Genomic DNA, 24,499 nt, shown 5'->3' with positions numbered 1-24,499 from the left:
TAATAATGACAACAACGATAATAGTTCATGTATACAACGTTAGACGCAACAGTCTTACGTAACACAAAGAGATGCGCATCAAGGTGCATTTAACAAAAGAGCAGCAGAAAGAAGAATCGTTGAAAAAGAGCAACAAGGCGAACAGCAGCAGCAGCAGCACAGAAGCAAGTTGAATCACTCTGCCAAATTAACCAAAGATTTATGGTTACTGCTCGCCAATATTCTATTAACATCAAATTATCTTCCCGTCAAATTGGTTGCTTCTCCTCGTCTCCCCATTCCTTCAACTTTTCTTTCCTTTCCTTTCCCATCCCTCGATCATTCTCAAAGAACGGGGAGCGCGTAGCGAAAGATTGAAACTGCAAACCGCACTAATTGCAAGAGAGAATATATCGCTTTGTTTCAAATTACGATACCAAAAAATTGTGGTAAATGGCAGAGTTTCAATAATTACATTAATAAACGTTCGAATATTGTCGTACGTATCAAAAACCGCCACAAGAGAAAAAAAAAAAAAAGAAAAAAAACAACCGGTACAAGTAACTATTTATTGACGGTGATTGATTATACCTGCGTCGCTGTCAAATTTTCTGATACAAATTGAAACGTTTATCTGTTTGATTGGTTCAAGAGATCGTTTTGCTTTCGTTTGTTCTTTTTTTTTCAGTCAATTTACACGGTAATATAAAAAAAGTGATTGTATCGACAAAGAATAAATAAACGACGTTAAATTTCTTTCGCAAATATTTTTACGGAATACCGTATAAAAATCTGTGTTATATAGTAAAAATTTTACATGTGGATAAGTTTGCATTTTGCATTTATTATTATTATATGTGTATATATATATATATATATATATATATATATATATATATAGATAATCGCAGTAGTAGCAGCAGCAGCAGCAGCAGCTTCATTTTTGTTACACGGCGGTCTTCTTCGGTCACGCGTTAAGAAGAAGAAGGAAGCTCAACCGATGTCGAAGATAAGGTACGATGTCCCCCTTGCTCCCCCCCCCCCCCCTCTTTGCCGCCCTTCAGGACCCAATTCTCCTCCTCTCATCGCGAGAGGAGCTGCTACCTTGACCGTAGTATATTTTTGGGACCCTAACATAAGGCCCACGTAATCCACGGGGACGTCGACCACGTCGCGACGAATCTGTTCCGGGGGCTCAATGAGCCAGAAGACGCCCGTATATACCTATGTAATATTATGTACACGCACATATAACATCATGGATATATATATATTCATATATGTATATGGGTATTGTGTGAGTCCGTGTGTTCGTAACCTTGCTTCTTTTCTTCCAACAAGTCCACCGTCGCGGTGCGCACGCAACGTAAAAGCAGGGAATAAACGTACACATGTACGTAAAATGTATGAATGTAGTATACGACGTGTGTATAATGTACAGGCAAGTGAATATAACGAGCTTTGAAAGCTGCGTCTTGTTCCAGTTTTGCGGACCGTCGTCGTATGCCTGTATATAATTTAATAACGCCGAAATTTGTTGTACGGATGGATCTAAGGTCGATATGTGAAGTTGTGAATTCCCCCAACTAGTCCGCAGACTCTGCGAAATTTACCGGCGAACGAATCTCTCGCGTTATAACGATCTAAACCTTTCAAATCGCATTAATAACCCAAATCAAGTTTCAATACGTATATACGTGTACACGTGTTTGTATTCGTGTATCCTTGTGAACATTTGACAGAAAAACAAAAAAAAAAAAAAGTAGTAGAAAAGAAAAGACAAACGCCAATTTATGCAGTGAAACAGGATGTGGACGGTATTCGATACGTCGTATGGATGCAGCTGATCGATTCACCGTCGCAAAGCGGAAGTCACATTCTGACAACCTTACAACGATTAGGATTATCCAGATTAAGGGGACTGGTCTGCACTTTGGTTCTGTCGGTACGTTTGGGATTATGGTTACATATCAGATTCGAAGCATCATTTAAGAAGCACCACCCATATATTCGATATTTTATCGTTCGTTATAATTATGAGAAATTGGATCAACGGTAAGATTTCTTTCAATCTTACTCCTTCGATACATCGATTAAAGACTGACGAATTTCTTCCTCAGATTCATCGAAATGGTATCATCCCGATTTCCCCATCGCAAATCGATATCTTGTTAATCATGATTGCGTGATAATTCGAAGGGTCGATATTCGCCCGCGGTTGATTTGAGTCGAGACTCGGTGTGGCCGCAACCGGATCATCGAGTAGGTACGTGAAGAAGGACGAAGGGGAAAGGAGGAAAAGGGGGAGGCTCGTGTTTCCGCCTGGTCGAGCAACAATGCCCGCAGACAAATGAGCATCCCGCCTCCATTGTTCGTTACATCGGCACCACCGGGCACCATCACCACGCGGGTTGGTTTGGATATTCGAACAAGAAGAAGAAGAAGAAGAAGAAGAAGAAGTGGAAGTGGAAGAAGAGAAGAAGTAAGGAGGAGAGGACGAGTCGCGACGCAGGTACCGGAGAAGCGAGAAGCAGAGTAGATGAGATGAGATGAGATGAGATGAGGTGAGGTGAGATGAGATGAGATGAGATGACGTCAGAGAGGAAGGGAGGGGGGGGGGGATCGACACGTCCAGTGGCCCGCGAACGAAGAGCCGCACACCCGGTCGACGAATGGGACCCGACTGGGGGGTCTTCGATCAGACTGACGATGCGGGCCAACACCGATTAAACATCGGATGAGAAGAAGACGCGACTGTTTCGTCAGTATCGAGTCACCGATTAGTTATTCCAGACATTTTTTCATTCAATTTTTTCTAAAAGCACGATACGGACGAATGGTGGTTCGTTGGTTATAAAGAGGAACCGAAGCTGTTGAGCTGTCGATATGCGTATGGACATATATATATATATATACTGCGGAGGGATAAAATTTGATTCAGTCATATGTCGCGATCTGAAACGCGATGTTTTCTAATGTTTTTTTCTGGTTACAGAGGGAGAGAGAATTAATGGCTGCGGGTGAAAATTTAGAAAGACCAAGACATGGAATAAGGTGACAATATCGAATATTTAAAGAAGCGAAAATTCAATTTGGTAAAGTAGAAAATGTTGAATATATCGAAGTACGGGGAAGTAAAAAAATAGAAAGGTCAGAATATATATATATATATATAATACCAAAATGTAGAAACGTCAGAATTCGTGTCGATAATATATAATTGAATAAGATTCTAGATTATATGTTGTTCTATAATGTTTTGTATTTCCGTATTTCGACTTCCCGCACTGAAACCTTCTGAATTTCGATAATTTTAATTTAAATTTTCACGTCTTTGAAAATTCTACATCTTGGATACTTCCATCGTTCGGTCATTCTTTTATTTTTCACCTCCACCCGATTTAATATCCCGAATTCTTGTAGTGCATTGCACGCAGTGTGCACAATGTAAGGAATAAAATAAAGGGCACTACAGGTTGTGAAGAAACGAGAAAATAAAAATAAGGACGCGGTTCATGCGCCGCCGCTGGAGGTAAGAAAGATATTGCGAGGATCGTGGAATTAAGAGGAGCAGAAAAGTGAGTGGAGGGGGGGCGGGGATATAGTCGTAGGCCTAAGGTGGATCGAATTTCTCTTATCCAGAAGGCGGCTGAGCCGTAAGCCCACCAAAGAGCAAGGTGTGCTCTGGCGGTGCTTGCACCGCAGGGATAGACTAGGCTCCTCGCTCGCGTCGACGCATGAATGGGGCCTCCTTCGCGAGGACGCGACGCGAACGAACGGACCCAGACATCTGGTCCCGGGTCTCTCCTTGCGCATAACGCGTTCTACCACAAGGCGGGTATAACGCGACCCTCGCACAGTCTTCTTGTATTAAAAGCTAAAAAACACTCCGCATCCCCTTCTCCTGGTCTTAATTACTCCTGCGGCAGGTCGAGGATTACGCGTATACGTATAGTATACTTCTTCGGTTTCTATTCTCTTCTATACTCTTCCTCATTTGTTTTTTTCGCAACGGATTTCAGCGTCAGGCGCACACGCGTATACATTCGTACTTGAATACCACATGGAAAATCGGTCATGCAGGTTAATTTTATTATACAGATAGACGCAATGCTTTTTTCACGTAGCTTATAATGTGTTGGCTTATCCGATGCACGACGTGACGTTGCGGGTTTTTCATTCGTGGATCGATTTCTTATGCATACAACCTTGATTATATGCATGTATAGTATATCCATGACGTATGAAAAAGAGAGAGGGGGGGGAGGGAGAGATAGAAAAAAGAAACACGGGGATACCCCGAACTGAACGAGGAAGCTAAGAAGAAGAAGGCGGAACGAATTACTAAAGCCGTGCAGGTCTGCCGGGAGTTACTATTAGACGTGCATACGTCGTACATGGGAGAAGAGGGACTTCCGGATTCGCCCCCTACGGACGCCCCCCGCAAGGGTAAACAGTTTTTTTTTTTTTTTACCACCGCCCTTCCCGCTGCGGCAAAACAGCCGAACGACGGTCGTTTATTAAGGGCGCTTTTTGCGGCCCCCGTTATATGCATGTATATATATATATACACTCTATACGTGTATTTCTATATAATATACGTCGGTTCCGGGTCGTAGATTTTACCGGAAATCGACCATCGGTTCATCGGATTATCCGCAATGATCGGGAACGAAAATCGCCCCATGCAAGCAGCTTATATGGTATATAATATGTAGACCTATAAGTAATTTACACGATTCTAAATAGTTTATCACAGACGTACGATGGAATTCGTTGTTTCTGTATTCAAGAGACGGACAATCCGCCGTAAACAGAATCAATATCTTAAAACGAACAATTTATAGATTAATACGAGTGTGCCTGATCGACGTGGAAACGGGAAACTGAACCTAACCACACTTCCACACTGAAATTTCTACCGTCGAGACAAACTATGTCGAATACAACGTAATCCATCATCACGGAATCAAATGTTGATACTTCGCGGGTTTCTCGTAAGCGGGTTTCGATTTCTGGTGCTTGACGCGTTCTTGAAAGGCCTTCAAGTCCGCGGTCAGTTCCTGGTAAGACGGCGGCACGGAATCGGCAAATTCGGGCTCTACCTCCCTAATTATGGTGTAAAAACAATTGTGATCACAAGCAGTTATAACACAGAAAGCGACGGAATGATGTACGAACCGAAATATTTATAAATAAGTAATTAAGTAACATACGGAATAAGTATAAATATAGACACACAAAACATACACATGTCAAACCGTAAAGTAATAACTTGCCATCGGAATAAAACTTTTGTAGAAACAAAAAAAAAAAACAAAAAAAAAACGACTCCATTCACACAAGCATATAGCTGCTCAGGTGCGGAGAACTGTGGATAACATCGAACAAAAAAACATGCACATTTTACATAGAAAAAGCAAAAACGATCTTTGAATAAATCTATATCCAAATCTCACTGATAATCGAAATGGAAAAACCTGACTCACATGTTTTGCTCCTCGCGAACGCAGCGTTTGCAGGTGTTACTGGCTGCCAAGGCGACTCGGTCCAGTCCCAGCTCCTTCAGGATCCTCAATTCGTCGAACCAAATCCTCCTCCTTTGCGGCGATTCGGAACCGGCACAAACTCCCGAACTGTTGTCATCGCATCCTGGAATCGTCGAATCAAGGCACTTGTCGCACCGAACTGACGAGTCCTTCGACCAATTCACTCGCGACTCATGGCCATTGCCTGCCGACAAATTTTACCATGTATGTTCGCAGCTTACTTCAAGGCGCTCGAATTAAGCATTGATCAACTGAAAACTCCGCACTATAAGCACTAATGTCTTTTTATCGCGGCGTTTTATTTCGTGTTACAAGTAAACGTTACACATTCCTGCCCGAATTTAACGATTCAGCCAACTCTCGCGTGCTTTAACAAGGGTTTTTTCTTTCAATTAAAGCTTGGTTGTCGAACGAGGATCGAACTGAGCTAACAAACCGACAATTGAACGACGCATACTACCACATCCCGCGCTCTGTTCAATTGTTTTTAAAACCATCGACATTATCTGCGTATAGATTTAAACTTGCGGTCGCGATTCGAACCGGAAGTGCATTGAATTACGAAGATTGTTGCGTCGGAGGGGTGAAATAATAGAAATATGTCGAAATAAATATACCCTCGGATTATTACTTGTTTATAAAAGCGCAAATTCGTTGGAAAGGGAGATTTAAGTCACGGTGTTTACGAAGCGACGCCTTTAGTTTCTTTTGTTTTTTTTTTTTACATAAAATCGATCTATAATCGCAATATGCGGCTTCGATAATCCGTCGATATGACGAAAATAATAGATTTTTTTTACTAGGTTAATACTACTTAATAAAAATGTATGATTTGTTTTCGTTCACCGAAAACATTGTACTCAAAATACAGGCGTGTCATGTATTTTCTACGGAACCTGCAACTGCAAGCCATTCTTTAATCATGCAAATCATCGGATGGATTCAACGAATACAATTAGCGTTAACGTTTTATTCGTTTGGCTGCAGGTTACCCCTACCTTAGCATGTACGTTATATGTCGTTTAAGAAAAATTTAACTATCTGTTAAAATAGATCGGGAAGCAATTACTGAAAATACTTCTTACGCAAACACGCCGATCAGGACCATCTAGCTTTCATAGTCAGACCTGTCTCGAATGCGGAGAATTCTCGTCAACGCTGTTCTATCACCTAGGGGTTAAACAGCGTACCCTGAGCCGGCCGAAGGGGAACCAGTTCTTTCTGACAGTCGATAAACTCCCAAAAAGACTTTATCTTCGCTCGACGACTCTTACCGCCGCCCCTAGTAAAATCTAGCTCGATACCGGCTACCTCGCTTCCCGCCATGTCGCTTCTCGGTCATTCTCTGTCCGTTTGTTTCTCGCTTTGCGCTTGTTTCTTCTCGCAGTGACCACGGAGTACGTAACTACTAGTCAGCCTTCGATGGGCTAACTTCGTTACTTTTAAACTTGTCTTACTAGTTGTGGCGTCGACCGTTGTGGCGCTAGCTTCGTTCCCATGCAAATGGCGATATCAGGCGATCGAAATTTTGTCCGAGCTTGCCTCCTTCGCTCAGTTTTCGCTTCAGTGGCGCAGCAGTTGGCAGCAGTGAATTAAGTCGGCGCGCCAAATTCAAACTCACATACTGCGGAACTGTTTCTACATTTTCCTGACATACATTGAAAAGGAAATTCGTGCTGCTTATAAGCGAGAGTTAGAATTGGATCAGTATTTAAAAATATTTCAAAGATATCAGGTCGCAGCTGCTCGCTAATATTGAAAATCGGAGTAATCGGAGTGATCTAACGATCGGTGATGTCATTACCCTGCTTTGGGATCTGGCAAGTAGGTTCGCGGCGAGAATCAAGATGGCTGCCACGTGCGATTAACGATACATCGGACATCCGACTTGTGCAGTGTGCTCGGTCCGACACACTGACATTTGGTACATGTATTAGCTACTTTTTTATACCGATCCGTCAATCGTACTTCGGGGTGTTTTGTCGGGGTAATTATCATTGCGTGTAACTGATGAGGAATATTTCCAATCCGCTCGATGATAGTATCTCTCCGCGAGTCCGCCGGCGACTCGCATTGAACGACAATGTTCAGCAAAAAACTTCACGTAGACGTCAAAAAGTCAACACTCAAGATACAGGATGTAAAAAAGGACAGCGCTACGAGGTTTAAACATCTGAAAATCGTTCTTGGTGAGTATCTGGCATTTCCTACACTATGATAAATATCTTTTTACAAACCTCCCTGCCTGCTGTGTCAAATCAGATGGATACATTTGATTAACCAAAACACCTTTAGGTTCCAATAACCAACAGGGTGTTATTTCACATTCTCTCTTTCTCTCTTTCCCCCCCCCCCCCCTCCCTCTCTCTCTTTCACATCTATTTGAAGAGAGACTTCTGTTGGTCTTTACACCTACGCGATTTTCATCACAAATACCTGTTTTCTTTACGCATAGTTGAAATCACATTTGTTGTTGTAGAATAAGGGATAGTTGTCGAAGCCTTTAACGTCAGCAAAGACACGTCGCGACGCAACTCAGTCCCTGATCTGCATTCCATTAATATCGGTGTATCACATGGTCCGATTTGATCTGAGATTTGCATCTTTGAGTAAACACATAAAACGATCTGTCCTGTCCATATTTGGCATCGACTGACACGATTGCATGTAAATATTTGTTTTGTACAACAAGAGAGAGGTGCTATATATTATCCTCAATCTTCTCTTATTCTGAAATACAAAAAGTTGTTGATGTAAATAAAAATTTGCAAGTTCCTTTTGTATTTAATTACCTATATTAACAGAATCCTTGATATTGATATTTTGTCAGGATCCTTGGAGAAATACAAAATATTTTGCAGTAAATGTATTTACTTGAAATTACTTGGTGTTTATTATCATATTATACATTCTTATGTTGTTCTGCATTTCATGTTAGATCGGATTATTCCATAACAGAAAAATTACCGATTCATTTCTTCGATTGCATGCTATAATTTTATAGTAAGTTTGAAATGGTTTTATTTATTTGTGTCAAGTCAAAGATGAATATTGCCTTGAAAAATGACCATGTATATGACCATGATTATGAGTCATCCTTTACAAATTGAGAGAACTTAATTTTTGCCAACTGGTTATTTTTCTTTGCAACGTAAACATGAAATCTGAGCAATTGAAACCGAGTCCAAACGGACACGAATTGATTTTTGAATAAATTTCTCACCAATTATTCCACCAGGCAGATGTGGAATATTTAGTAATCTGTAAATGATGGCTCTTCTAGTCTGACAAAACATTGTATAGGATATGTAATTTTTATTCATTTTTCCTGATCCTGAAATTTTTACTGTCGGCAAATTGCTAGATACAAGCACTTGCTGCCAGTGTGAATGGCAATAATAAAAAATGCCTAGAATAAATAAAACACCTCTGCGTAGTCCTGAGGCAGTTGTGGTCAAACGACATTATAGTAACTGGTTGGTATCTAATCACCGGACCACATTACCAAGCTGACCACACAGCTTGGTTCGGCCTCCATCTGGAGCTAAAATTACTCTTCACTGTTGAAAACAGATAACTGCATATCAATAATTTTCTCAATCCGAACCGTCTTGCTGCAGAATTTCCTCATTTAATTATTTTTATGTTACATCCGCAAGACTTTCTTTTCTCATATCATGATGTTATCAAATCGTTTCAATAAGTTAATCCCAAGTTCTTTTCCACGAACAACAATCTATTTGCCCAGTTGTAAGTCTCTAGTATTTTATTTTTCCGATGCAAAACATTAGAAAACAAAGGATGTTTTTACCTTGACGATATCAAGGACTTGTAATTTTTTCTCAGAAAAGTCGAGCGTCTCATTACACTCTTTTTTTCTTTCACTGTATTTTACAGAAAACGTAGACACGGATGAAGCGAAGGGTTTCTTCGAGGGGAATTTCAGTCATGTATACTTCATACTATATGACTGCTTTGTTTCCGCGGAAGCAAATTTACGCCAGCGTGGTAAGTTTTCTAAACTTTTTTTATTCCACAATGTTATGCCCCGTTTACTGCAAAAAGATATACACATGTGTATGGAAACATTCTTTATATAAACAAATACATCAATGACAACATTGGTTTCATCAATGGGCATTTGTTAATTAATTTATTGTTGCCTGTTGTTATATTGTCACAATCATTAATTCTGTGTATTCGATAAACTGTGTACTGATGACAATTGTTTTTCTCTATTTTCCCCCTCTATCACTTTGCTGACAGAACTTTCCTTTCACCTCGGTAAGTGAAACATTTTTGCCGAGCATGCAAAATACCTTGCATATATATATATATTTTTTTTTATATACTTTTTTTCGCAGTCGATCAGGTCGTAGAACTTAGAATTGTGTATGAAATTTATATGTAACGCACTGCACAATGGGATGAACTATTCTCTTATAAAAATATCTCTGAATTCTCCTACTTTCTATGGCTCAATTATGTAATAACTGTAATATTCTCAAATATGTTGCTATTCGATCGTTCGTTTTTTTTTTTTTTTCCCATTCGTTTGCACTTCTAATACAGATTTCCATCGTCGCTAATAAGTTGCATGATCAAATATGAGATTGCACGGAAACGGCAGTAACGATTCCCCTTTCAAAAATGACCCATTTCAGAAAGCGATGACTTGATAGATTGATGGCATGATTTTCTGTGTGTTGAAAAATAATCGATATAAATCAGGAGATACAAAGACGTTTTAGAATTGACCTGTAAATATAGATTTTTTTCTGCAAACAGTTCACAAGGCGCACAGAGAAGAACTGGAACAGGTGTTACAGCTTTTGGAAAAAATACTGACACTCCTTCCTGAGCTTCTGAATCGAAGATGGCAGTGCCACAGCCTTGCCAGGATATTGAGGAAACTTTTACACCCAGGAAACAGCTGGAAATTACGTCGTCAAGCCATAAGGTTTTGCAAAATTTTATGGTCTCATTGAAATATTCCGATTTGCTTCCTGTTTATTACTTTCGCAACAATTACGGATCCTCAAATTCTGCTCATTTATCGCTGCAGATACTTCATACTCTGGTACCAAGCGCTCGGCGACAATGCTCCGGAACACATACATCAAATGTTCGCCTGTCTGGTACCCGGCTTTCCACCAAGTCAGGCATCGCCCTATAAGCTTGAGCGTAAGTCGGATAACAAAAAGGATAAGCCAACGAAATCAGCGAGCTACGATGACAAGGAAAAGAGAGAATTCTATGACACGCAATTGGGACAAAGCATTTTCCATGACACCGGGGTAACTCAAGGACCCATCAGCCTGGTTGATGGCGGGCCAATTTTACCGCCGCAGAGCGGCGAAAAGCCACTGGACCACGAAACCGTGCGGTTTCTCGAAGCTCTACTTGACTTTATGGTTAGCCAGGTATATGATCGTGGATAAATATACAATTGGAACCCTATTCTGTCGCCCGTCGTTTTTAATTTTCTTTTTTCTTCTTCCTATGATTACAGGTTGTCAAGGTCGAATGGCGAGACAAACACGCCAGACAACACAAGGCGTTTCAATTTCTACTGGAAAGATTTAAGGCAACTTACTTGCGATACATCTGCCCAGAGTTTAACGACAATTTTTCACTGTACAAACCGAATTTAGAGCTTCCTGGAATGAGGAAACCTTCCCCTAATCAAGGCCAGGACGTTTACACACTCTGCAAAGTTACGCTTATCAAATGGGTCGCTAAATATACTCATGTCACGAAGAAGGATGGTCTATTGTTGCAGCCTTTACCAAAGTACGAAACAACGAATGATTGTTACTTATGATTACATGTTCAAAAATAGTTCTTTTTTTTTTTCGATCCTCTAAGGAACTGATCAATTGTTTTTATCTCATCAGCACGACAACTAGTGATGAAAATCCAGAACCAGAACTTCGGCGTGTATCCGTTATCCAGAATTCAACGGATCCAAATACTTTGTCTCCCGAAGTTGCTTCCCAGCATGAAAACCAGGAGGATAACACTGTGCTGGCCACTAATCTAGTGCGAGAAGTCTTCTACGGGAACCGAGACAATGTTAATTTCGTTCACGAACTTTACAGACAAGCATTTCTACTAGATTTCACTCACGCTGGTGCTATAAGAAAGGCTATTGCTGTTTACAAAGACTGGATACAAATGAATGTAAGCTATTTTGTTGAAAGCTAGTGGAACTTGAATTGATTGCTTCGAATTGTAGTATAGAATTTAATTCGTCAACTATTATCGTCAGGAACTTCCATCATTCATGCTAGAGCCCTTGGAGAGTCATAAGGACAGAGAAATTGAAGATCAAGTGAAGAGGGAGGCTTTAATCAACGATCGAAGTCCACCGGAAAGCTACAGACAGACTAGACTGAGAAACGATTCGTATCTTGGAGCTATTCACAGGGAAAATTTGTTTGTGAGGGCTGGATTGCAAAATGTTTTACAAGTTTTTGTAACACAAGCTTCAAACGTATTTTTCTTAGAAACGCCAGGGGGTAATGCGTCCGCAACTCTGTTAGAGGAACAAACTGATAGCTGTAAACGTGTGCTAAATGTTTATCGCCACGTCGTTATGCAAGTCAGACTTGAACCCGCCACCTGGGAACAATTACTTCGGTGAATATTTGTTTCAGTACACAAATTGACACACGCCATAACTTTTTCGTGCTTGTAATCTGAACTCATGATTTATTACTATCGACAAACCTTTGGAATTTTGCATTTCATCCTTTTAATTGTTATTTTTCAGAGTATTACTACAGATAACATCTTTGGTACTAAGCGACAAAACATCGCGTAGAAAACAACAAGAAAGTATCGGCGGTAAATTGGCGCCGGCGATATTTCAGACTCTGATAGTAACTTGGATCAAAGCTAATTTAAACGTTGTTATATCTACTCAGCTTTGGGACCAATTTCTCGCCGTTTTAACTTCCCTAACCCAATGGGAAGAGCTGATTCGTGAATGGGCTGTAAGTTGCGAACTTGACACAACACACACCCTCCACTAAAGTCCCAAAGTGGTTTGAATTAGTATTTTATTTTTATTTTTTGTTTTGGATCACTCAGTCACGCATGTAAAAAAGAATATCAGTATTCGACACTGGTTGCAGATAATTTATAGGGAAAAAATATTCAATTAACATTAGTACCACTTAAAACTGTAGAGGTAACTTATTACTTATCCTTGATACATGGGAAAAAAAATCCCATTACCTGAAGTGTTTACAAATTTAAAAAATCTCAAACTGCTTCGAACAGAATAATTCGTAAAATTTCAATTCCGTAATATGATTTGCAGAAAACTTTAGACACTCTAACCAGAGTTTTAGCAAGACATGTGTACAATCTTGATCTCAATGATCTACCACTGGATCGGCTTAGTGAGCAAAAGTCAAAGAAAAGACGAGGTATCGGCAGCCGTGCCGCTTCAACGGGATGTGTTCAGCCCCAAAGGAGAGGAAGTGTTGATCATGAAACTGGGGCAACCATGAAGGACAGTGTTACTGGTGATTAAAAATATGCGTAGACCATTTCGACCATTTTAAAAGCCTAAACTATTCGGTGTAATCCAATTTCAACTCGAGCTTTCTCTCAAACCTCGCAGATCATCCACTGCGCGACCCTAGAAAATTCCGTCCGCTTCCGAGAAGCGCTAGCGATAACACAATATACAATGGGAAAGGAAAAATTAAGCTGCACAGACATCGCACTCACACTATACATTCCGGAGTTCCTGGTAAGTTGTATGATCACTGGTTAAATTTGTCGGTAGGCTTGATGATTCGCTGATGTTTTTTTCTTCGTTGTGAGTCTACAATCTAATCGCCATCGTGTTCATACTCATATTCAAACATGGATGCATATAAAACAGCCATTTTGTTGACCCTGGTCTATTTATTACCTTTATTCTTATTTTATTTTTGTCATCGTAAATATTATTATTATTGTTGTTTATTTCCCGCTTTTTCGGTGTGTCATCATCACTGGGATAAAAATAATCGACTCTTGTGTCAAACCTCCTTCATCGGATGCAGCACAGTTTTAAATCGTTTTTCACTTACGTTTATTTATCATATCAGTCATCGCCATTTCAATTATTCAAGCAGTGTTTGTTGGTGACAGTAAAAAATGTTGTTTTTTGAAACTCTACTGCACAATTTTTTTCAATTACGTATCTGTCTGCTAAAGTGTCCAATGCCTCTGCTCTAAAATTAATCTCACATTGAGTTTAAGTAATAAAATGGATAATTATCCAATGGTGGTATATGGGACAGCAAATGTGAAAATATTGACTGTGAATTGAATGGACTCGCATTAATTCGGTACTTGCGATTAACGAATCGTGGTGATATTGTAGAAGAAAAAGTAGGCACATCGCAATTTCTGATTGCGGTATATACGATCATTGTGAACTAAGCGTGAATTTCCTCGGGCAGTACTCCCCTTGTCAATAGAGCAAGATATGGCAAGGCTATTGTCCACTACTGCTACGACTACAACGGGTAACGAGCCTGCAACAACAGTATCAAAAATGTTACCAAGCAGACGCACTAAGTCATTGGACAGCGTCGTTGTCGTCGACAGCGAACCTCCATCTCCGCGCTGTCCTTCGCCTACACCCAGCAGTGGCGTCGATAGCAACAAGGATAGTCCAATACAGATAGAAAATATTGATGGGAACAGCATTGGTGAGTAGTAACAGCATCCCCAGAATATGAAAAACAAACTGCACGGTAATTTTAGAATGGCAGTGAATTGAGAATTGTAAAAAAATGATTATTCTTTCTATCTCACTTACCGAGATTAGAATATTTTAAGATATAAAATAAGCGTTGCTGTACACGTTTAAGCGCAGTTTGAATCGACAATATTTTTCGTCAAATATTCAATAAGCAACAATTTTCTTATCGATTCGAAATTGTAAATACAGTCTTGAGACGAATAATTCGACGTTTGTAACGATTTACCTAAAAATCATGCGTACAATTTTTTGGTAATTACATATTACTCTGCTCGATGGATTTTTAGGAATTTCTGCAAAATGTTTACACATAACGTCGTAAATACATGAAGTAATTTAATAGCTGCATTAGCACGCTCCGATAAAATACCACATGGCTTAATTCTGATAACTACTTTACGTCAGGTTCATTTACTATTAAACATCAACATGGTACTGAGTGAAATTGTGTTACTGGGAATTACAAGCCTTGAAATTAGAAATTTAAACAGGAAAGTACATACAAATGGCTTATTGCCAAACGCAGGAAGAATTCAATGTTTCCTTTTGATTGTACTAAACCTCTTAGTTAAAGCAAACTGGAAGTGACGCTTGACTGAAGATGGTGTTTTTATAAATTCTACTTATTCATTCACTTACGCAACTGTAAGTGGGAACTTAACATTTAGATCATTCACTCTTACTTCTTTGATAGCTTGATCAATTCGTGCATCTAGAATCTTTCTACTTTATTGCTTGGACAACAACAATGCCTTTTTCGCTTAAAAAATTACTCAAGGGTAAGAAGTTTTTTACGTTTGTCCTTTCGTCTGTTTTAGTCTCTCTCTTTTTCTCTCTCGCTCTGTCTCTCTGCCATATTCGATTTGCTCAATACATTGGCTAATTTTTATTTGCTATTACTGGGAAATCGTGTTTATCATTATCGCTTTTGAAAAAAATTTTATTATAAAATATACATTTCGTATTCTTCAAACAGCCCTCAAGGAAATATATATTTTATTTCTGATTATGTGAATTCGAAAGAGAGAAAAAAAACACGGTACAAGTTCTTGACCTACGATACTAAAGAATTGCTTGAAAATTGAATTTCGAAACACTTCGGTTTAACATTCTATTATTGTTGTTCAGATACAAGCGATGTATCGGAAAGACGATCAGTTATGGCTGGAGGCGGAGTTCCTGGTTGGCTACCAGACGTCGCTGTAGCTTTGTGGCGACGAATGCTATCAGCATTGGGCGATGTTAACAATATTCAAGACCCAGCTCTTCATGGACAAGTTATGGACTACCTTGTCCAGCTGACTCACACACTGATAAAAGTGAGTTTCACAGTTATAGACTCGTTTTCAAGCACCCGGCTAATTAATTCAATAATTTATCTTCGCTTCAGATTCGTTTAAACCAAGGAGTGTCCGGCGACAATCAAGGCACACCTCCTGTACCAGACTTAATTCCACCATTGACTATAATCGCTCCCTGGTGCTTCAAGGTGCGACAAATTATTCACTATTCTTGTCCCCTTACTGTGCAAAAGCAACTAAATTGTCTTGTTATTCTACTCATTTGCAGGCGATACAGTTGCCGCAACAGTATGAAGTTGGAAGGCTAGCCGCATATCGTTTGATTTGTCTTCTCACTGTTCAACCGATGGACATATCTCTTCCCAAGCCACATTTAACGCTATTTTACCGCGCTGTACACAACGGAATAGTCAGCAATAACACCAAGGTTCTTCACGCTCTTGTAAAGTACACGGGACCCAGATTATTCAGCCTCAATCTGCCTGGTTCCAGTTTACTAATTCTCGACTACATCCACGCAGCTAACGTCATACTCAACAGCAACGACGTTGAGGTGAGACTCGTCGTAACTTTATTGCTGTTAGTCAGTGTATAATAAACTTTTGGCACATTTACAGGCGCCCAGAACAGAAGCTGTTTCCATATTGGGATCGCTGCTCTCACTACCAGCTACAGTTGCTAAACTTCCAGTATTACAGCCCTCTGGAAGCGATATCGTAACAGTAACGTGCCCCGATGCGAAGGTAAGGAAAATGTCTTGACAAGTTTTCTGAAAAGCCAAAGTTTAAAGTTTCAAGATTATATTTCTTTAATACCGCGTAAGGTCTAACAACGATTGTTCAAAGAATGAGATGATATCATGTTTTAAACTCGAAAAGGAGCACATCGTGACGATCCTGATCAGGAGTTGTCGCAGAGAACCAACGGGTGTGGCAAGGTGTGTCGCACTTTCCAGCATCAGCATGTTTGTCTACAGAGAATTGTCGCATAAAACGCAACATGTCAGAGTGCCAGAAGCTGTTACGGTGCTTCTTCTAGGCCTGAGGGTGAGTTGAATCAGATTCAATGGACAATGATCAATCTATGCATGTTGTAATTTCGTTTGAGCGCAGAAGTATATAAGTATATATTTTTTTTACAAAGCTGAAGTGGTGATAGTAGTTTGAATCTTCGACAATTTATTTTCTTTTCAATTCCATTTTCAATATATCTTATGATATTATATTTCAAAGTAGTATAAATTTTATTATTTATTAACGAAACGACACATTTGGTATTTGGTCGATTGAGCCACTCAAGCATGATTTAGTAAAGCAATATACACATATACGGCACAATGCTTAACGCGCGTAACAAAGCTGCATGTTATAATACACATATTGTTGAATAACTCAATATCGGAGGTGATTTAGATGCTGCAGCTATTGTAGCGATTAGTATTGTTGTTATTTCTGTTGGGTCTGGTTGACAGAGGTTGCAGGTTGCTGGGCAGCGAAAGGATGGGATGAATTTTCCCCTGCTAGACAAGGTAGTCTCTCTCTTGGTCGCTCCTACAAACTCACTCCCAAGTCTTTATTGTTCATCTTGAACTATTTCAGTGTCCGTCCAACATTTGTTATTTCAATTGTCCACGTCCGACGTTCTGAAGCCTAAATCGTTGTCTGTTTCATCCCGCAAAGAAAGATCAAATTGTATAAAGCGACGTCGAACACGTTACAGAAGAGAATACGGTTAGAAGTTTGAATCTACATTTAATCGATCATTTTCAGCGTACACCGAAAATCAACTAGTGATTGGCTACGTTAATACTGACTTTGATTGACTCATGCTTTTGTACACAGAACGAACACTATGAAGTACCTACCACAATGTCGTTCATGTACGCTTATTTGTTTCGCATGATCTATTGCACTCTTCATTACACTATGTTTTTGTTTAAATGCAGGAATCAAGCTTTCCAAATTAAAGAAGTACCAGCAATGATCGTGTACAGAAATAATTATACAGCTAAATGATAGACCCATGGCATCTCAAAACTTTTATTTTAGGGGAAAGTGAGGGTCCAGTAAAATGTTTTTCATTTTTCAACATCAGAGCTTACAGCTTACTACTTAAAAAAATTAGATCTTCTCTGAGCAATTTATTGTCCTATGAAATGTTTTGCCTCTGTCCAAAAGTATCGATCGCTTTGTCCCAATGCCTCACATGACGGTAATAGTCTGACATAATTTTTACATGTACTGATATTAAAGTCTATTTCAGGCAACTCACGCGACAGTTAGTCAAGTTGCTTGTGATGCTCTTCTGTTACTCTGCGACCAAGCAGATGTACTGTTGGAACTTTATCCAAACATTCCAGCCAAAATTATTCAGGTTCGTTTTTGTTCCACTACAAAAGCACAGCTAGTACTTCCCTCAATTTCCTTATTGTCTTCAATCTTTCATTTCACAATTTCCAGGTTCTAGCAGAGACTCTTGGTCGCATGACTGGTCGTGAAAGGCGAAGCGCTTTGGCAACTTCGATGCTGTTTTGCCTCGGCGAATGGGCTATGCAGCTGGGACCGTCTGTACTACTACAACCATTCCATGGAAAGCCGTTGCTTCTAACATTATTTACAGTATGTAACTGGGTGATTTCCCTCCCCGCAAAGTATTGCGAAACATTTCTAATCAGTAATGTTTTCAGGTATTAGACAACATTATGCATAACAAAATTAGCAAAGATTTACAAGACTCGGCAAAGTGTTACCAGCCTGACTCCGACGATTTTGATCCTGATATTTCTCTAGACAATTTAGTCGACGATACTGGTATGAAATCACCGAGGCGTGGAAACGTTCAATCAGTTCAGCTGGCTGCTCAAATGGTTAGCTTTCGTTTCACTATGTACAATTAATCCAATGAATTTCGCAGTATATATATCGTCCTTTATTCTCCAGGTGTTGATGCACCTAGTAAATCATCTTGGACATTTTCCAATGGGCATTGGTGCCGCTCGTCTTTCATCTCTTGTAGTCGAGCTTGACGACATTCCTGGAATAGACAGCGACGAACTGTCTTCGGCTGTTTTCCAAGTTCCAAACGTCCAGCTCTTGATGCTATCGAATTCAATAATACTTTCGTTAGTCGAATTAGCAGCGCTGGATGCACCTGGCGGCGGAGTCACCGCTGGCTTGACAACTGCTCCATCAACGGTACGTGTTCTGCTTCGAGATTTGGCCGGCAAGGCTTCATGGGATAGTTCCATTCTCTACAGTCAACCCTTCGTTGACGACGACTTACCTCCACCCTTTGGAAAGCCAGGTAAATCGCTCTCTCTTGAATTTTTTGAATTACATTTTATTGAAACTGTTTCTAACTGAGAATAAATCCTGGCTATAGTCGATTGGTCCTCGAAATTACGCAGAGAAGATCTGAGCAGCGTACTGCCAGCGCAAAGCAGTCCTCCTCAACACACCATGAGACACAGAGAGCCGCACATTCTTCCCACGTTTGCGAATGCTGCCAGTGACATGGATAATCTTGATGATGTTTGTTGCATTTCGTTGTAATTCACTTTTATCTTACCGCGATCATAAGTGATACTAGTGGACTTTATTTTTCTGTTCTAGCTCCTGCAATACATAGGCCACACCAGCCCTGAAGTATTAACGAATCCAGAAATAGCGCTTAACGCTCCTGCAAATTCGCCACAAGGGCCTCAACTTGAAAGTGAAACTATTGCTTCTATTTTAGGGCAAAGAAATATGGAGAGAGATCACATTAACAACTGGAATCAGCATATCAGGTGAGTTGTTATATACTAAAAATGTCGAAAATGTATTCTGATGACACATATTTTAATTTTAATAAGACAAATTTCAATTTAATCAAAGCTGGAATAGATTCAAAACAAAATTATTTTACTAAATCTTTCATTCTGTAGCATGTGTGCAGCGGCAATTAGTCCTCCATCCTGTCGTCCACCGCCCGCACCATTTCATCACTGTCGCCTTCTGTTTTCGCATCTCGGTCTGTCAGGCTGGGAGCAGAGACGAAAATTACACTTGCTTTCTAAAAATGAGAAGCTATTGAGAGAGTTGAGAAATTTGGACAGTCAGCGTTCCAGAGAGACCCATAAAATGGCAGTTATCTACGTCAGCCAGGGCCAAGAGGACAAGAATTCTATATTAAATAACGTAACAGCTAGCAAAGAGTATGAAAACTTTGTGGCTAGGCTCGCGTGGGAGATTGAATTGGAATCTCATACTGGTTTTCTCGGTGGCTTGGTTCCTGGAAAAGCTAGCGGCGTTACTGCTCCTTATTTTGCAACATCCTTCACCGAGGTTATCTTCCATGTCGCTACTAGAATGCCTTCCGACAGCCCAGAGAGTCTTCTGCAAAAGGTGCGTAGCTACAGTAAATTCAAAAAGACAACGAATATAACACAGGCATTGGATTATTTCAGACAAGGCATCTTGGTAACGACGAAATTCACATTGTGTGGTCTGAACATTGGAGAGATTATCGCAGGGATATTATACCCACAGAGTTTTGCGACGTCTTGATAGTCATTTATCCCTTGCCTAACAAATTATTTAGAATTCAAATATCAAGGAAGACAGAAATCCCATTTTTTGGACCACTGTTCGATGAATCAATTGTAGAAGATGCAGTCCTACCCGGATTGGTCAGAGCAACCGCACTTGCCGCCAGCAGAGCTAAAAGATCAACCCTGACGCTGTACCAGCATTAGTAAGTTAAAAAGATTGAAATTTCAGCAGTAAAAATTTGTTGAAAACTTTTCTTCTTCTCTATCTTTAGTTACGAGGAAAGAGCAAGGTCTCTCGATACTGTGGTAAGAAATCACAAGGAAGCTACAACTTTTGAGGAGTTTGCGGCAAATGTTTACTCCCCTGTTCAGCCACCAAGTCCTTTCAGCTGCACATCTTCTGTTTCCGGTATGATATAGAGTTTAGAAAAACCTATAGTCACAGTCGTTACTAGATTTAGAAGAATCATCTAATGATAGTTTCTCATGTACTGTTGTTTTATTAGTTTGATTAGGTGTAGTGATGCAGGTTTTATGGTTTATCGTTATCAAGGTTCTATGACGAGCGTACAGTCAACTGCTTCTTCGAATCTTGCGGCAGCACTTATCGACTCGCATCACGGAAGACCTAGTCTTCGGAGTAGTTCAGCAGCCAGCAGCGACAATAGAGCAAACAGAGGTGACTAACCCAGTCCACTAACCCCCACCCAACCCTGTAACATGATCCGACAAGTTAGTATTATTAATTTTTTTTTCAATTATTCCTGTGACATTCTGTTGTATCCTGTATGAGGTGGTGCTATTTTGTGTATCTTCTTTTCAAATGTTGTACTATCACCTCCCATCCATACACTCTCACACACACACACACGTATGTACTATCTTACATCAAAATAACTTTCCTTTACTATTTAAGATCTACTCTGATGATAGCCTATATTTGAAACATACTTACCACAAAATGAACCTTTAAACTTACGTGTAATAAAGCAAGGAAACAAACAATCTTTCCCGAAGCCTAAAGCTAAGACAGATTTTGCACCTAATATTGGTATTACGAGTAGAAATTAGACCGTGTATACGAAGTTATAGTTGTAAAAAAGCACGAATGCAATGTAATACAATATTAGAAAATTTATTGCACGAACAAAAAGTTGATGTTCAAATTCGTTTACAGTACTCACGTAGTTCAAAGTAAAAAGAAAATTTGAACGAAAAAAATCTAGTTCCGAACCATGTTAATCTTCTGTAGCAACCCTATAGTTTATTTCTGAATTGTTCTTCATAAAACCTACTCTGGTGTATATATATATACATATATATATATGTTTTTATAACTATAATTCTCTTTCGACAGTCTTGCATAATCTATTGCGAGGTAATTTTCCGCCTTTTGTGTCTATAGCTAGCAATTAGCTCTATTAGCTCATCACATCACTGACATCTCTTTTTACATGTACGGTGTTATATTCATAGATATGAAAATCCATTAAAAATAGTCAATTTAATTTTTTTTTTCTTTTATTACTCACAACCTAGAATGAGCAGAAAAAAAACTATTTCTCTTGAGATAATCATATTGTCATTGGCTGAAAAAAATTACCGAGTTCAAGTTATACTCTAATTAGATGCACAAAAAATAGTCAGAATAAAAAAGACTCGAAAGATTTTTCTCAGCCAACGATGAACTATTAAATGTGACGAACAAAACTTGCGTCGGTTTCAGTATCAGATGGAAGCAGAGTATGGTTTAGCAGCGATACAACAGATACCTCAACGCTGCATGGAATCTCGCCGAGACCAGTGAAAAGAATGTCTTTCAAAACTGGCCCAAAACACAAAGGAACATCTCAGGCTACACCACCGGATAGTCCTAGATACAAATAGCAGAGTAGTAACACGTTTTCGTTGTATATTTGGGAAGTATTATGTTTCTTTTTTACAATTTAAAAATTTGCAACCGTCATGCTGATGGTTTAGTAAAGATCGGTGGAAATGTTCTGGTCAACTCACTGAATGAAATATTCATTATTAGATTAGGGTGAAAAGTTATGTACAACTTTATGTTTTCATTACTTTCTCTTCTTTCTGTTGTAAATTAATTTTTTAATAACAGTAGAGGACAACATTGTTTATTTATACCAATTAACGATTATGCGTTTTTCGTAAGATCAAATTATTAATATTACGTTTTTATTTATTAATAATTATGATTGTAAATAATAATAAAAGTAATGATAATAATAGTTATAGAAAGCTGCAAACATCTCTATTGCAAGATTTAGGTAATGGGATTTTAGAATATTTGGATAAATATTATACTAACAATTATAATGATAACGAGAAATCAAAGATTATTGTCAGCGTTGCATCATTGGCATTTTCCATAAAAGGAATAACCCAAAAAAAAATGCATAAAAGCTGCGCAACGTTTATCTATATAGACGTATAGAAAGTTGGATAATACATAAAATCGGAATGATTTAAACTAATTTACCCAACAAAGTTTGTATATTTTACTTATATGAAATAATTCGTAGGGGTTTTTTTTTTAAATTTTTTTTTATTTGCTTCAAACGAATAAATGGATATGTAACAATTAGGCGGTGCTACCTCATTATGTGCGAGAGTAACTTATTTATATCTTCTTGCATCGAGCATAATAATAGTAAATACAACTGTTTGCTTTTTCAAGCTTTATACAACACTATATTCCAGAATTTTATAATGTCCTATTTGAACGTGTTTCCTAAACCGAATTTGAGCTACCATTTGTACTTCGGGGAATTGAGATGATCCCCCTTTAAAAAAATATTTTCAATTTTTCCGTCCTTAGATTTAATTTCTTATATTATATTATAAATATTGTTATATGTCTAGTCTATCTGTATTAAATTTCATAGTACTAAATTATATAGAACCATATATACACACATATATTATTTAATCATCTGCATTAAGCGTTATAATTTGAGAATTGGATATTAGTTAACACAGTCCAAATGTTGGGCAATATTGTATCATCGGAGAGTTTAAACTGATTTTGTTCGTTGATTGAAATAACTGTATTTATTTTAAGCAACTTTCAACGTAATTAGACTCACCTTTAATATCCTTAATCATGCAGTCAGTGCCCTAACGATAATCAAATTCCAATCTAAGTATTACCAATTACAGAATATTTTCTTCATCAAGCTTTTCCATACTGTGTATAAAGTATATCTCATCAGTTACATTTCTTGGCCTGAAATCCATTTTATTTCAAAATTATCTATGTAATGAGTTGTACAATTTAACTAAATTTCAGTATATTACTTGACACATTCGTAAAGCTTTATTTCCGCAATTTTGTCGTTATTCATTCCGAGCAAACTAATAATGGCTTTACATTAGTTATATACAAAAATAGGAATTATTCGCTATGCAACAGAAGAAGAAACCCGCTTTTAAATACCCTGATAAAAAAGTTGATGAAACATGCTAGATGTTAGTCAGTATTTACACTCCAGAAAATAAAATATATGGAAAACACAAAATATTTCACTGTAAAATTATTTGTTGCGTATGTATGATATGATATACATACCTTCATATCTATATTACATGTAAATCGTAGTTGGATACGAATATTACATACTCGATTAGTAACATTGTTATAAATGCATTTAAAATTAACAAAAGTATCACATGACTTCAATGCTACATCAGATTGCATTATCATAAATCATTTATTATATGGATACACTTCTATAAACGTCTTATCAAACTCGATGAACGCTTTTGTTAACAGTACGTTACTGAACACTACGACCAGAGCATATACACATAAACAAGATCTTAAAATTTCAACAAAGGTCAAATTGATGCATCTGTAACATAAAGACAATCTAGAATTATTCGTCATATTTTTACAGAAATAGATACATATACTTCGGATATTTGTTATCGAATTATGACATAGTAAAGGATGATATAAATATTTACTTCTTAAAACGAAAGTATGAAACAAGCAGATTCCTCACTATCGGCAGTAAATCTTGTTCACGATACGATAATAATCCAATTAGAAATCAAATTATTCCAGTTCACTATAACTAACATGTATGCAATCGGTCAGTTCAAACTTTAGTTTGAAGTTATACCTGTCATTTTCACTCCGTTACTTAATGGAAATTCAAACTACTACAGGACTCATAACTAACATGCTATGAATTATATCTGTACAATTACCCGTTATCGCGCTTGGACTTTCTTGAGATTTATCTAGGTTGAGACAAAATAACTTTCGTTAATAATCTATAAATTACATATAGTATAGCAACATAAAGAAGAGTCGACTGGATGTTGTATTTATTGTACATAGGTAAAG

General features: G+C 38.5%; 1 protein-coding gene across 1 annotated transcript; it reads left to right on the top strand.

The window, feature by feature from the left end:
• The first annotated feature begins 7,380 nt into the window (after positions 1–7,380).
• On the top strand, positions 7,381–24,128 carry LOC124220500 (probable Rho GTPase-activating protein CG5521). Its single transcript, XM_069136677.1, has 29 exons — positions 7,381–7,717; positions 9,426–9,536; positions 9,795–9,812; positions 10,317–10,488; positions 10,594–10,951; positions 11,041–11,321; positions 11,426–11,711; positions 11,800–12,170; positions 12,304–12,526; positions 12,856–13,063; positions 13,162–13,293; positions 13,994–14,245; positions 15,427–15,617; positions 15,689–15,787; positions 15,868–16,152; positions 16,217–16,342; positions 16,478–16,645; positions 17,071–17,127; positions 17,862–17,972; positions 18,059–18,217; positions 18,286–18,465; positions 18,539–18,902; positions 18,981–19,129; positions 19,211–19,386; positions 19,525–19,984; positions 20,047–20,333; positions 20,403–20,539; positions 20,684–20,809; positions 21,857–24,128. Exons 1-29 carry the CDS (start codon positions 7,612–7,614, stop codon positions 22,015–22,017), a joined length of 5,754 nt encoding a protein of 1,917 aa, XP_068992778.1. The 5' UTR covers positions 7,381–7,611; the 3' UTR covers positions 22,018–24,128.
• The last annotated feature ends 371 nt before the right edge of the window (positions 24,129–24,499 follow it).

The sequence above is a fragment of the Neodiprion pinetum genome, chromosome 5 (genome assembly GCF_021155775.2).
Source record: "Neodiprion pinetum isolate iyNeoPine1 chromosome 5, iyNeoPine1.2, whole genome shotgun sequence".
In the NCBI taxonomy this organism is placed as follows: Eukaryota; Metazoa; Arthropoda; class Insecta; order Hymenoptera; family Diprionidae; genus Neodiprion; species Neodiprion pinetum.
The sequence above is the reverse complement of the archived record's forward strand: the minus strand, read 5'-3'. Positions and strand labels throughout refer to the sequence as shown.